The 15,805-nt window shown below is 34.5% G+C and overlaps 1 protein-coding gene across 1 annotated transcript in view; it reads left to right on the top strand.

Annotated features, from left to right (window-relative positions):
• Positions 1–15,415, top strand: part of SMCHD1 (structural maintenance of chromosomes flexible hinge domain containing 1) — a gene marked incomplete at its 5' end in the record, with an annotated part of 66,784 nt that extends 51,369 nt beyond the window's left edge. Inside the window, 12 exons of the mRNA XM_082282479.1 lie at positions 1,145–1,294; positions 4,688–4,814; positions 4,994–5,113; positions 6,461–6,546; positions 7,564–7,686; positions 7,955–8,145; positions 8,623–8,732; positions 10,068–10,138; positions 11,009–11,180; positions 13,105–13,263; positions 13,976–14,099; positions 15,091–15,415. Of these exons, the coding sequence (XP_082138605.1) occupies positions 1,145–1,294; positions 4,688–4,814; positions 4,994–5,113; positions 6,461–6,546; positions 7,564–7,686; positions 7,955–8,145; positions 8,623–8,732; positions 10,068–10,138; positions 11,009–11,180; positions 13,105–13,263; positions 13,976–14,099; positions 15,091–15,190 (1,533 nt within the window). The 3' untranslated portion in view covers positions 15,191–15,415. The remainder of the gene's footprint in view (positions 1–1,144; positions 1,295–4,687; positions 4,815–4,993; positions 5,114–6,460; positions 6,547–7,563; positions 7,687–7,954; positions 8,146–8,622; positions 8,733–10,067; positions 10,139–11,008; positions 11,181–13,104; positions 13,264–13,975; positions 14,100–15,090) is intronic.
• Between the last annotated feature and the right edge of the window lie 390 nt (positions 15,416–15,805).

Genomic DNA, 15,805 nt, shown 5'->3' with positions numbered 1-15,805 from the left:
GTAAGGCTGCTAAAACTATGTTGAATTTTGCTGTAAGGCATTGCTGGTGTTTCTTTGTAGATTCGCTTCATTAAAAAATATGTAAATCAGTGATTTTTCAGCATATGATGGGTCCATCTTGTTTCATTTACCTACAAATTACCAAAACTGAAATGTTTGGTTCTTGCTGTCAGGTATCTCAGTTGAAATCCATGTCTTGTTGCCACATGAATGAGTTGTTTCAGGAACAGATTTTAGTGGGAAAACAGTTACATGTGTACAGCAAATGTTTCTCTCCATGATTTTTCTTCCTAGAGACAGTTTATCTTAGAAATCTTATATTACAAAAAATAACATTTCTTTGAGTGTTCACAGGGATAAAATGAAATCACTTACCAGCTACCATAATAGCAAAGCAGACTCAGCTTGTGGAAAAGTAATTTAATTTAATCACCAGTTTAAAAAGATTTGTGTAATAAGAAACAAAGGCCAACAAACTAAAGCAACACATTCTGCCCCACCCTTTCCTAGGCTCAGCTTTGTTCTGGACCCCTGTACCCTTCCCCAAGCAATGCAGGGGGATGGGGAATGGGGGTCACAGTTAACCCATAAAAGCTCCTCAGCTCTTTTCTGCCTATGCTTTTTCCTCACAATTTCCCTGTTCTAGTGTGGGTCCCTTTGTGGCCCGCAGTCCTTCACGAACTGCTCCAGTGTGAGTTCTTGCCACAGGCTGCAGTCCAGGAATTATCCACCTGCTTTAGTATGGAGTTCTCCATGGGCTTGCATGTGGGTCTCTGCTCCACCATGGTCCTTCATGGGCTACAGGGAAGTACGTGCTCCAGTGTAGTTTCCCCATGAGCGGTAGGGCAATTTCTGCTCTGGTGCCTGGAGCACCTCCTTGCCCTGTTCCTTCTCTCACCCTCTGCTGTTTTCTTTGTTTTTCCCCTTCTCAGCTGCTTGTGCACTTTTGCCATTCTTAAATATAAAGAAATACCATTTCAGCTAAGGGGCTCAACTGTCCCTGCAGTTGATCAGCTGGAGCACTATGCAGATCCCCTATGCAGAGGCTGCTAGCTCTTTGCCATATAAATCCAGGACAGTACAGAAATTGATTACTTAGTTCAGTTCATGTCCAAACTAACTTTAATTTCTTTTTGACTTGCAGGATGAATACAACAACCACACTGGACTTGATCTAGTTGGCAGAGTAATAGCAAAAATCAAAAGCCCCAATGAAGAAGATATAGAGATCCCACAGTTTCAGGGGAAGGTCAATACAGTAGAGTTTCCATTGGAGAGTGGATCAGCTGAAATTGTAAGTGTGACTGAAATACACAGCTCCATTAACAGTGGATCCAATGACGCTTATTTTCCTGCAGTTTTAAAGTTATCTTACACCTTGTTGTGTTCTGTGGAGATTTAGTTTATGTTGAAGCTTTCCCTTGAGATAAGTAGATAAATGATTTCTTCTTTGTTCAACTGCTGATTTTCAGAAAACCTGAAGGAAGGACATTCTTTAAACTGTTTATCCTTGCCAAGTGAGGGAAGTGTACAGGTACTTTCAGTTAGGGACCAGGACATTCAGGAAGATCCAGGAACAGTATTTTCTTCACTTAAATTTCACACGTGAATAACACTTAACCAATTTGTAGTTAAACCATTAATATTATTGGTATTTTACATTTTTATTTATAATACTCTCAGGCTGTGATATTTTAAGATCATTTAGACTGACTTCTTCATATATTTGTGATTAAATTTTGCCAGGCTCTCTTGATATTTTGTCAAGCTAAGTGGGCCTATATATACTTTGCAGAACGGCATCCTACCCTCATTTGAAGAAGATAAAATTACCATTTCTATTTATGCTTTGTTTCGCTCATTAATACAGTTGTCTGTCAAAAATGCTTTCCTTATTTTGGTTTGAATCTCTAGCATCATGCATACTCTTGAGAGTACTGCATATTGTAGTCACATCACTGCAGTCACTTTTTCTTCAACAAATACAGATTGAATTTTTAAAACCTGTAAGTTCCATCTGTCACAGTTGTTACAAAATAGAATACAAAAGACACAATGTAAAATGTGCACACGAACAAAACCAGGAACTGTTCAAAGCACACCAAAAAAAAAAAATCCAGCTGAATGTGAAGTTTCTTCTGAGTGGAATGGTCACAATCTCTTTCTTAAAAGCCTACACAATTTCAGTCAATAGTATTCCTGTGGTGAAAGAGTTGTATATTGATTTTTGTTTTCAACTTGAAGTATCATATAAGAATGGCAGAGCAAAATTATACTCTTACTTCATTTGGTTGTCACATATTTTACTAGTCTGACAGAAGTCTTCAATTAGAAGATGTACTAAAGGAGGATCCAACTTTTCAAAGATACTTTCTCAGCTACCTTTTCTAGCTCACTCACTGGAAGCAGCTTTATGACAGACCAGCATCAGTGTGTGCCAAGTGGAGGCAGACACTGCATAGCAATAAATACAAATTCTCCCAAATGCATCTTGGAAATCACCACCATAAGACCCCAGCAGAATCCTAAAATCTACAGATCCTACATACGGACTTCTTCATAATATATTCTATTCAGTACGTTGACTTCTTTTATGGAGCTACATATGTGAAACTGAATGACAAAGCATAAATAATTCTCTGTCAATAACAGTTAAGGACAGAAACATCTAGTTAACGTGGACAAATGTTGTTAATCTGCCAGACTCTGGTCTACTCTAATCTATACAGAAAAGTGATGAAATATGTATGAAAAACAAGCTAGAAAAATTAAATACAGGGACTGGATAGAGGTATCAGATAATATACTAATTGATTTATGGTACACTCCTGGATTTCTCTGGTTTTCCTACCATGTTATCAGGAGTAGTAAATTAACTGGTTTGTGAACACATTTTTCTCAGCTGGGTGGGGTTAAGAGAAGGTGCAAAAGTGTAGCTAAAGGATCAGCTATAACCACTGGTCTAACAAAACACTCTGCGAATCTTGCATTTACACCTGTGGTAACGGTGTAAATTGAACACCTCTATATGGGTAATAATAAGTCCATTTACTGGCCTCTGACAGTTCAGCTAAAATTACTGGGTAATTTCTAAAGACTCCTTGCTAATGCAGAAGTAAAAATTTTTTGGTTTATCTCCATGTAGTAGTAACCTGGTGTTGCATAATTGTGACCTAAATTCTCCAGTCTTCCTTCGGTGACAAAGCTACCAACCAATGTAATGGAGGGAAGTGTACTGGGGTTTTGGGGGGTTCCATTTGTTTGGCTTGTTTTGCCTTTTTTTTTTTTTTTTTTTTTTTTTTTTTGAGGCAGATGTGAGGGTTTTTCTACTCATGTATTCCTGGTTTGGTGGGAGGTGGGGGGTCTTGCATGCTTCTTCCTCTCAATTCTGCGATCTAAAGAGATCCTGCTTCTTTTGACAGTAACTTGTGTTCCCCAGTCATCCATGGTGACTAACTGCATTTCAGTGAACCCAGTATCTCTTCCCCTCTTCAGGCAGTTTTCAGGCATCTGATTTATACTGAATTTACTGACTTCAGACTACTCACAAAACCTGTGTGGAAAGGATTTGTTGGTTGTGACGTACTGTACTTTTCATATGATTTGTAATGGGGAGGGGAAGGGACGTACAAGTGTTCTTCAAGTATTTTGAAATTGTTCCATCTTGTTTATAAAGACAGTTGTGTGCAATTAGCATGAATATAATGAAACTGATAATCTGACATGTTTACGCTTAGTCACAAATTCAGGAATACTGAGCTTGTTTAATGAAGAAAAATGTTTAAATTTTTGTTAGCATATATTTTCTAAGAAAAAGACATTTCCACTACAGACTTCTCCTGATAAAATATGTAGCTGCAATATTTTTGAAAGCCATGAAGACTATCTTTGAAGGTTATATATCTATCTCTTCTTTTAGGCTTCAACCACCTCTCTCTTGATTTGGCCAGTTGAGTAGCAATTTCTACATGTTAAAGGTGGAAACAGTATGAGTTTTACTATAAGCATTATTCATTTTGTGCATGATACCTTTCCCAAAGTAACAACGCATTTAGATATTACCTTTACTAATTTTATTTCTGTTTACCTTTATGGTTTTATAATATTTCTCATGTTTATAAAGAAAAGCAAAGGATTTAGTTTGCCTTTTCAATAAGGAATTGATAAGAAGTTAAATTTTTATGATAGTGTTTGGACATATATTGTTTATTCATTTGGGACCTGCTGTCTACTTCCATGGTAACAACAGTAACTTTAACTAAGCACTGGGAATAGGTTGTTTTTCCCTCTCTGCGTTTATGCATTGGGTCTTTCTTTTTAATGATCTGTGTGCATTTCACATACTGAATGAAGTACACCCAAGGAAATCTTGCTTATGAGACAACGCAGAGGATATTTTTTCTGAGCATGTGCCTCTAAACTAAAATATATAGCCAAAAATAATAAGACATTTAAACAGGTAAAATGATAATTCTTAAATAATAAAATTGTTATTGCTATATCTTTGTTTTTTACTTTTGTTTAACAGTTATAAAAGGCATTTCCAAGCCAATACTTAAAAGTGTTGTAATACTGTATAGACAACATATGTTAGGTAGCTTAGAAGATTTAGTATCTGAAGAATGCTTGTTTTGTGTGTAACCTCAAGCATAGGCAAAAACTTACATTTGTTTGTTTGTTTTAATAGAATTTAGTGCTGGCTGAAGACAGTCCTGGAAGAGATAGCACTGAATATATTCTTGTCTTTGAGCCACACCTGCCAGCTTTGAAAACACCTTTGGAACCATATTGTCTCTCATTTATGTTTTACAATGGTATGTTTCAATTACTCTAAAATATTTGCTTTTCCTTAGAATCAGCTATTTTTAGATCCATAATACATTTTCAGAACTATGTAATAGCTTAATAGATTTTTGCTAATGCTTAAACTAGTTAAGTATGTTAGCCTATTTCTTTTAAAAGTATATATATATATATATGCTTATTTCTGTAGATTCCAAGAAGCAGCAGCTGATGGCAACACTGACAAGGGAGAAAGACCAATTATCTAAGTCTATAGATCTTTACAGAAAGATGTTTGATACTACCAACCAGCTCGTAGCTGAAATGAAATGTAAGTTCAATCAAATATGTAAGTTTTTCTGGGAATTAAAGTTTTTTCCTGTAATAATTTTGAGAGTATAGAGAAGGGAGGAAAAATCAGTATTGAAATCATGAGAGACAGTAATTAGAGGGGAGCAAAAGGTGTGTGTATCTTGCAGGGAAGCATCTAATTACTTGGATGTACCTGCCTATAAAGGGTCTTGATTTGAGGTAGAATGTCTTAGTCAGAATTATCAAAAGGAGAAAAGAAACATTGAAGTTGGTGATCTGATTCTTTTTATCCGTGATGCCTTTTACTCCCATCTTTGCATGCTCATACATCTGGGAATTCAACATTTGCCTAAAAACAATTTGAGGAGAATGAACTATAGATAATCCTCTTTAAAAAAGGTAGTCTTATGTTTTCAAAATGTTACTTTACCCCTTCACGTTTGACCCTGTATACGTGATTCAGAAGTGTTGTGTAGCTATTTGTTGTTTATGTTCTTCAGAAAATGTAATCCTGTATGAAGTTCTGTTAAACTGCAGAGTAGTGTGAGGGCACTGGTTTGTGGGAATGGAAGAAATGAATGAAATGTTTTCTTTGCTCTTTTTTTTTTTTTTTTTTTGTTTGAATCATCCTGCCTGTTGATTGTAAGGGGTTTTTTTAACAATTGCATTTTGAATTTTTATTTTAAGTAATCATTAAGTGTAAATAAAGCAGACTGGCATTAGAAGATGTTGCTGTTTCTTGTAATTTTAATACTGCATATTTCCCTTATGAATGGAAAGTCCTGAATTCCAGTGTGAAAGGCATAAAAGTTTGTTTCGTACTTGCACATCTGTAGAGAGTAAGTTAGGGTACAGCATTATACTTTATGCTTAAGTACGTTTTTCAAATATAAACATGTTTTGAACAGAGAGTAGAAAGCAACTCACCTGTTTACTCTTTTTTTTTTAAATTAGTTAAGATATGAGAGCTGAGGAAATAGTGTCCAGAAAGTGGTGTGCCATGTAACAGACAAAAGAAGGTAGTGCCAGCCACCACTCTTCTCTTCTGTCTTGCCATTTCACCTGTTGGAGAACCATTTAGAATGGTAATAGAGGATGAAAAGTAAACCAGCTGACATTCTCAGACTGATGTAAGGTCTAGGCCCCTTTGCTTCTTGAAGCTGAAGGCATGATGCCAGCTGAAATTGCTTAGAAATGGGACAAATCACAAGATCTGTGTGGAAAAATTCTGATATTCTGTGCTGAAATTAAGAAGTAGATAGGATCAGTTGCAGCTGGCATAATTCTGAAAAGTTGTAAGAAATTCTGTAAGTGTTCCATTGCTTTCTATTATTTCTTCACTCTCTTTTGATTTTATTTGTTTCAGGTCAGGTTAAAGAAGCTGAAACAAGAGAAGCGCTCTTGAGGAGCGAACTGAAGAAGCACCAAATTGAATTACCACAGACAAACATAGTATGGCTTATTTCTTACTGAAGTCCATTAAAGTCTCTAAAATTGATATCAGTAATATATCAATAATAATATTGCTGAATTATACCTGTTACAAAAACAGTGAAAATTTAAACTGTAGGAAAATTTGTGGATCGATGTCAAACTTAAGATTTTTTTTTTATTATTCTTTTTCTGTTAGTGTGAGGATATCTTAAAAAACTGCTAGAGAAATAACAAAAACCTTCTCTTATATCCTGGTCTTGTTTTTGTGTTTCTGCTAAGTTTACCACTGTTACTAGTACTGCTAGATTTTATAACAAGTTTTTGCAGCCTGATCAATATACATTGGATATATTCTGGCATAAGTAGGACAAAGGAAAACACTTCATTTCAGAGAATCAGACAATTGCATATGTTACTGCCAATGTTCATATAAAAATAAGTTTTGAAATATTCAGGGCAATGTACCCCATTACTAATTTCCCATAAAGACCCAATTATATTTTAAAGAAACTTTTTAAAGGTTTTCAAACTAGTAACATTTGGCAAAAAAAAAAACCCTATAGGAAACAATTATCTTTAGATCATATAAAACCAAGTTACAGTCGTTATTCACAAATCAGTAAAATTAAATTGCAGTCGTAGTACTGAAATTCCCCCTGCTGGCTAAATTTTTCAACCCTGGACATAGTCCCCTTCTGAAATGGCTTCTTTTTGTACATTCATGATTGTCTCTTCATGCTGTTTTAAACTTTTGTCTCTAATCGAGCACTGATAGTTCTTGGTGAAATGTTCCTTGAAGTCTTTAAAAACTAAAAAAAGAAAATAAGGAGTAATTAAAAAGCTCAGTCACAATTGCAGTGAGCTTTCCCTTTGCTCTTCTCTGGGACTGTGCACAGTGGTCCCTTATACATTAAAAGTCTGTTTCAGATTATTGAATGTTTATTGTTAGAAAGTTAATTGATGACAGATAAGGTAACTACTACTGCTGCTCAGTCCAATGGTAGATGCTTGCTGATTTTAAATTTTCATTCTCAGCTTCAGTATGTGGATTCTCTTCTTAAAAAAAAGATGTCGGAACAAGAAGGAGTAATGAAGCAGCCAAGGAGAACTTGTACCCTCCCAAACTATCCAAAAGGCAACCAGGATATTCTAGGCAAGGTGAGCTTTCTCAGAGGGAGCCTTCTAATGAGTTTTGTTGGTTCCAGAAAGTGGGAGTGATGAACAATTAGCCAACTGACTAGGCAAGTAATTCTTGAGTAGTATTAAAACAGAGATAGCTTTTTAAAATCAGATGACCAGCTCCTCTAACAGAGCCATCAACAGAAGAATTAAATGTCTGTCTGAAGTTGCAGGATTATTGTGATTACTATGAAAAGGGGAGGTGCTCTTGGTTTCTGTTTTGACTGTTGTAACTTCTGTGGTACAGATTGCACATTTAGCTCAAATTGAGGATAACGAAGCAGCAAAAGTTATCTCTTGGCACCTGGCAAGTGACATGGACTGTGTGGTCACACTGACCACGGAAGCCGCTCGTTCTATCTTTGATGAAACTCAAGGTCGACAACAAGTGTTACCCCTTGATTCTATTTACAAGAAGACACTCCCAGATTGGAGCAGGTAGAGAAAAAACAATCCAAGTTCTGCATTTGTCTTAAATACTTCTTCAACTTCTTTTTTTGTCTAATTTGATTTTTAAACTTCACTCCATTTAAAGAGTTGAGGTATACAATTTCTGGGTTCATTATTATAGCAACAGTAATGTCACTTGAAACATTAGCTGAAATCTTAGCTTTGTCTTTAACTGCTGTGTGATGTTCTTTATTTAGTAAGGTGTTTCTAGTAAATAAAGAATACAGTGCATTAAAACTTGTGCATAAAATTAGTCATATGAATTTGTTGGAAATAATATCTCATAACAAATCAACGTTTCACTAAAACATCTTTAATATAACTGGCATTTCAGATAATGGTGGGATCATTTACCTAATGTGGAAGTGTTAAGATGCATTCAATTCAGTTGGAAATTTCTGACTAGAATAAGGACAAATTGCTTTCTTCTTTTCTTTTCCCTCACTCTCCCCTTTCTTTAACCAGACCTTTACCTCACTTAAGAAATGGAAGAACCTTCTTCAGACCTGTTGGAAATCCAGTGTTTGCCAGAGATCTGTTAACATTTCCAGATAACATAGAGCATTGTCAAACAGGTAAATGATATGAAAGAAATCATTAATAGCTTCTTTCTTTTAAAAAATAAAATACAGAAACATCACAAGTTATAATCCATTCAATAATCTTCATTGGTATGTTTGCAAATACCAGTGTACATGCCTCCTGAATTTTGTAGGTAAAAATAGGAGAGCTTTAGCACTAATTATTTTAAACAGAAGTTTTAAAAATTTCAACAATGACCACTTTCTTCTGCTTGTTGTCTTACTTTCATTTTCTCTACTTAGATGTACTACAGATTTTTTCTTTGTTTAAATTCCTGCAGCATTATCTTATTCCCAAGCTCTTTAAAGCAGAAACTGACCATCACAGGAGTAATTTTATACATACTGCAGAAGTTACTCCTTTTGTTAGGCTGTGTTTCCAGTTTTGTTCCTCTCAGAAATGTGTAATGTATAGATGTAAGTACATGCAGACTGAACTGTACATGACTATGTGTGTTATGCGTAAATAGTTTAATAGTTTTAAGAAATATTTCAATTTTTATGTAGATTTCAGTTTAGGGAACTATCATACTCTCACTCTTTCTAACAATGTAGCAATCCCTACCTTTTTTTTAATACTTTTTTTTTTAAAGTAAGTAGACCTGCTCCTTTATGTGGAGAGTTGGAATCTGTAATTACTTCAGTAATTTTTGCATTTTATCTCACAACTTCCACTATTGAAGGATTCCTCTCTACTGTCAATAAAGACCAATTTTTAGTCCTGTGTGGTTTCAGAAAGTTAGATACTGAGAGTCTTTTAACTATAAATTCTTCTTTGAGTCCCTTGGGGGTATTGAAAAACCACATTGCTTGACATATCTCATGCATTTGAATGGATTTTGAATGGAACAGACCTTCACGAGCAGGAGAGTCTTAAGCTCAGTTGGATCATTGGCCTGTGATGAATGTTTTTTTCTTTGATAAGCCATTGAATATGAAAAAACACATTAAGAAACTGAGAACAAAATTCAACATTCCAAGAAGATTTTTAAGAGGTTATCATTTATATAATTTCATGAAACTTGGGATTTTATTATGTGTGTCTTGATAAATGTAAAGTATCAAGAGAGAATTTTATTGGAAAACACAGTCAATTATGCCAAAAGGCAATTAAACATACTCATTTTTTTTCATGAATTCTCTGATGAAAGCAGAAGATTTCATGTCTATCTCAACCTCAGAAGAGTATTTTATTGAAACAAAAATGATATACATGCTATTTCCCTTGCACTTAAAAGATTTAATAATGATGCCTCAGAACTGACTTTTCAAACTTCAAGTTATTTTGCTCTGGAGAAATTCCATAGTTCAAAAATTTTTATTTTTCAGTGTTTGGTATGCTCTTGGGTGACACTATCATTATAGATAACTTGGATGCTGCCAACCACTACAGAAAAGAGGTATGTTTCAATTATTCTTTAAATTTTATGATGCAGATATATTGCATAGCTACATATTTAATACATTACAAACTTAGAGTAATTGCCAAGTTTAATGCTGTGTTAGCTGTAAGTGTGCTTACTGCCTGCGGGTCTCAAAGCACTTAACAATGAACGAAATCTCTGTTATTGGCACTGACAAAATTATCTCCATTCAACAAATTCCATTATGAGAATGTTGCCATGGCATATGGGACCATGTTTCCAAAGATAAGCATTTTCAGTTTTGCTGTTAGTATTAAATGCAAGGTCTTCTGTACTTTCATAGTCATTCTATGTGTAATAAAACACAGGAGTCTAAGGCACATGAAGAAATTTCAGGTCCACTTCACTAAAAACTTGACATGAAACTTGCTAGATCTCCTTGGGACCCATTTTATTTAGGTTTAATGGTACACGTTTTAGCAGGCAAGAGTCTTTGAGGAAATCCTGACACTGGGCACTTTTCCTTTCAGCTTAGGACTTTTCTAGAATCAAAATAATGATTGAGCATAAGAATGTAGAACTGTACTGATAGCCTTGCTTCCTAATGTATGGTGATAATCAGCTTTTTTTGGGTATAGACCTAAATTCTGCCTTCAGAGTTCTGGTAAAATGTGAAGACACAAACCCAGAAAACCTGGTCTTCATAATTCTTGACAATACTGCTTAATTTTAATTATGCATTCTGTTGCTTGAAAGCAAGGTCATGATGTAATTTCATAAAATATGTTTTCATTAGGGAGCAAGCGGCACTGCAGTTGAAAAATACAAAGCTTCACAGCAGCATTGCTGAAAACCTAGGTTTTCTGTGGAGTTACTAATTTGTTATCAATTTTTATACCTTTGTAGGTTGTGAAAATTACACACTGCCCTACCTTGCTGACTAGGGAAGGAGACAGGATTCGCAGCAATGGAAAATTTGGAGGCCTGCAGAATAAAGCTCCTCCAATGGACAAACTCAGAGGAATGGTATTTGGAGCACCAATGCCAAAACTTTACTCTACTTTTTCTGGACAGATAGGTGGGTTAATGAAGTCATAAAAATACAAAACCTACAAAATTATAATTACAAAATTAAATTATAATTACAAAATATATTGCTTATCTATGTTTTTTATTCTCTTACGTAATATAGAAAGGAAAACTTCAATTTAGCATGAAGTTATTTTAAGAAATAGGAGCTGTACAGTGTTCTGTTTATAAATTTGCCTTTTTTAAAAGCTTACAGCTATTACATTTCCTGAAATAAAAAATAATAATAATAATGAGATAATCCCCTTTTCTCCTAGTCTTATTAAAGATGGAGTATAAGCAGTAATAATCATTCAAACAGCAGGCATGGGAAGCTTGAGCTGATTGAATTCCAGCATCATTGAAAATTAAGTTTTAGGTCTTTCTACTCTGGAAACACCGTAGTCAATTTAGGATTTCTTACTGTACAAGTGAGCTCTATGAAACAGTGGCAGAAAAATTCATGTTCTCAAGAGAGAACATCTCATAAGCTATCCTGTGGGATCACATCCATTTCTTTATGTGCTTGGATTCTTCACTTCAGAATAAAGGTTATGAATTAAATTAGAAGATGCAGTTTCTGACTTGTAACAACTGACCTGACTGATGGGTAAAACACTGAAAAGTATTATTTACAAACAAGATTGTTCTTAAATACTTAATTTTAAAAAGAAAGGAATGAATTTTATCCACGACAGTGCAATGGAGAGGTGTGGAGAGAGAACACATATACCTATTGGAGTAGCCATATAGATAAGCAAACTACTTACCACTGACCAATTGAGTAAGAAAAAAAAAAAAGGATTAAAATGATCTTTTCTGGGATTTTAATAAAAATATATTACATGTAGGAAAAACATGTAAGCATGTCAGTCACAGACTGAAATACGCTGGGTTTAGCACACTTTGTCTATCAGCATGTTTTCAATTCTTGAACTCAGTTATTACCCAATACAAATTATATTGGAATTTTCTGTAATTTAGTACTGGAGCAATCATGGTAGAAGAAAACGGCATGGTTTAATTTCACTTAGATAACTACTAGACATTTAAAGGAAAATCATAGTAAAATTCCATTTGACTTATATGCTTGTAGCGTAGAAGTTGCTTAATCTGTTACTACACTGGCAAGGTACCTGTAAAATAAGCTGTACTAAAAATTTGCAGTGCCTTTTGTCAGTCTGCAGCAGCTCTCTGTGTGAGAGCTTCTACCCCATGGCAAACTTGAGGTTTTTTAGTGTTCAGTTAAGCTTAGTGCAAGATACCTCATATTCACCTCAAAGTAAAATGAATGAGCCCAGGCTAACGTGCTTGAACCTTTACTTATTACTTGACATATTTATTCAGTGCCTGGACATGGAAAAAATTTTTGTCTCATACATTTAAAGAGGAAAAAGGATCATCAACAAAATACACCCTTGTTTATCTGAGTCTGCTTGATTAGATTGCCATCGTGGGACAGAGTGAAACTCTGTAAATGTTCACTTGGTCCACAAGGTGGAATACAATTCAAGTCAGTAATACAACCTTCTGCTTTGTAGCACTGAAAGCACAACATGCTGCAAGCATTTAATGTCATCTGCAGTTGAGAATTTCACTTGGAGCACACAGACAACAAGCTGTGTAAAGTGATACCAGTTTCCCACATAATTTTCAGAGTTTGCGGATGCTTTACTGTCATCTAAGATACGGACTCAAAAAGAAAAGAGGAATCAAAATATTGGATATGATTTTTTTTTTCCAGGCACCTTTTACAGTCATTTTAAGAGCAGCTACCAATCCACTATAAGTTTGGATGTTTTTTTAAGTAGTGCTTTTGAAAGATAGGTTTTCTTGTGGAGTTATACATTGTATACGTTGTATTTGGTAGCATTCTTAATCAAAGTGGTCATTTATTTACTGTTTCATGGCTTATCGTTTTATTCCTCAATTAGATCTTCTTCAGCAATACCGTGCAGCAGTGGTTAAACTTGATAATGTGAATAAGGACCTTGACTTACATTTGCAGTCACTGAACACTCCAGAAATGCAAAAGAAAAAACAGGAACTTGCTGAACAAGAGAAAAGCCTCAAGCTAGTAAAACAAAAATTGGGTAGGTTATTGTATTATAATTTTGGTGTCCTAAAGGAGGAGAACAGTTAACTGCAACCAGATGTATTCTGCTCTTACAAACTAAGAAGTTCAAACTATGAATGAAGATTGTTAACGTTAATTAATAGCTTAGAGATGTCACATTTTAAGGAAAGAATAGAAAAACTGTCTGTAGTAGTATGATGCTGTGCATATTGCCTAGAGCAGCACTGCCCTGTATTGTGTTCAGATAATAAGAATGTGGTCAGTCAGTGTCTTGTGAACATGAAACTGTGATCTCACTAGTAAGAGATTATATAACTATTAGTGTGGCTGGCCCCGTGCTACAGAACACTGGCATGCTTGTTGAAATCACTGAGTAGTAAAGAGCTGAATTGCTTTTGCTAAGGAAACACAATCAAAACTTTGTGCTATAAAAAGAAACGCCCCTAAGTCTGCAAGGATTGTCTGAGTTACAAATTTTTTTATGTCAATATCAAAGACTTTATGATATTTCAAAATATATTTTAAAAATCAACATTTACTCTGTGACAGTTATAAATAAAGCAGATAGTTTTAGCTGTAATCTTTGAACTCTGTTTCAGATATAAGGTAACTATAAAATTTATGACATTTCTAAAGTCTTACTTCAAAGGTTTAACTCTGATTATAGAGCCCATTTATAACCAGCAGGTTTAATTTTTCTTTTATTGGTTCTTGCAACTTTTTCATAGGTATGACTCCTGCTTTATCAGATAAAGGTGCTGAATCATTACTTCAACCTATAATGTTAGATATATCTGACACCCCCATTCCTCCCAAAAGAATGCGAAGAGACACAGTGAAAAAATTGTATAGGTAAGTATTTTCTGAATCTAGTCATTATTTTCCCATAATCTGAATTCAAAATAAAAACTAGTTTATTCTGCATATTTTTCAATTCATGTCTGTATCTAGTAAGCCACAATGAACAGTTTGCATAAAGCTGATTTTCAAGATAATTTTTAATTTCTTCAAAGTTTCTGCTGCTATTTAAGCCTCATATAAAGATTTGCTAATTCTAATTCTGTTTCTCTTTACGAACTGATTGGCATCTTTGTGCATCACATTCCCCTTGTTTTCTGTATATTCCACACTATTACACCCCAGAACTATTTGAGATGGTTTGGTCTGTAAACTCTTTTAAGGTCTGCTGTCAAATACTGGACAGATGAACACAGATTTTTTTTTTTCTTACAGAATAGAATCATTCTTACACTACTTCTTCTAAGTAACTATCTGAGGTGAACTGGTGGTAAAGTGTTTAATGCAGTTGTCTCTTTACCCATGCATCTGTTCTCATTCCCTCTGTGCTAATGAGCATTTGAACACACACACACACACAAATTTGGGAAATCTGTATAGTCGGTATCTTTAACTGACTTTGCCATTTCTCATGTCTCTCCTCATGACTACATTACTGTCTTTGCTGAACTATGGTCATTTTTCTGAGATTATTTAAATCTTATTCAGTAGCGTTCTTTGACTCTCAGAACAAGTGTTCACTATATTACTATGTCTCTATTTTTTATATTTGTTAGTATTTTAATTTTTATCTACATATAGAACGGAAGTGGTTATGTATTTAAACTAATATTACCCTGATGCTATTCTTCATTTTAACAAAATAAATACAATAATAAGAATCTGTACAAATATGGGGTTTATATTGTTTACACTTGTGGGAGCCCTGTGCTATATATATATTATATATATGTGTATGTATATACATATATACACACACACATATACATATATATATAAAAAAGAAAAGCTTTGCTTATAAGCCACTATGCTATGTTTTGTTTAGCTCAGAAGAATGGATCTCTTCTGGAAAGCAGCAGCAGCAGCCAGTGCTACAAATGACCCCTTCAGAACTTAATGGAACTCCACGAAAAAGAAAGGCATAGACTGATCAGACTTGCTGGGAAAAGCTGTGTATTGAAAATGTGAATACATTCAGTTAAAGGAAATACTCATGTTGTATTACCATTACTCTCAAGATTTTTATACTGATAGAAGATATAAATGTATTTCAGTTAGTAGTAACAGAAGTTTAAGTATTTAACATTGATAGCCCAATTTTTGTATAGGTAATTTTCATTTCTAAAAGCTTTCAGAGTTTTTATGTTTGTGTGTGGAAAAAAAAAGTTTAAAATATATTCTTTTTTATTTATGAAAATAATGATCTTTTCAATAAAATTGCTTCAGTACAAAGCACTGACAATACAATCACTTGTATTGAATAGATTGTGTGATGAAATGAGATTTTAATTTAATAAGCATCCCAAGCTGTCTTGAGGAAGATAGTCAAAGGTCACCTTTAGTGATCTGCATCACAAAGATTTTAATGATGAACAGGGCAGAAAAGGATAGGTGTGATTAAAGATAACATTTCAGCCAGGGTCAGAGCAAGCAGCTGGAAACGGACTTGATTGAAAGAAAAAGGGCAAGAGTAGGAAACTAAACTTGAGAAAGTACAGAACTATTAGTTGAAGCTGTGTAAATAAAGAACATAGGAGACA

The sequence above is a fragment of the Coloeus monedula genome (genome assembly GCF_965178545.1).
Source record: "Coloeus monedula genome assembly, chromosome: 1".
Lineage (NCBI taxonomy): Eukaryota > Metazoa > Chordata > Aves > Passeriformes > Corvidae > Coloeus > Coloeus monedula.
Note: the sequence above shows the minus strand (reverse complement) of the source record. Positions and strands in the feature narration are given on the sequence as shown.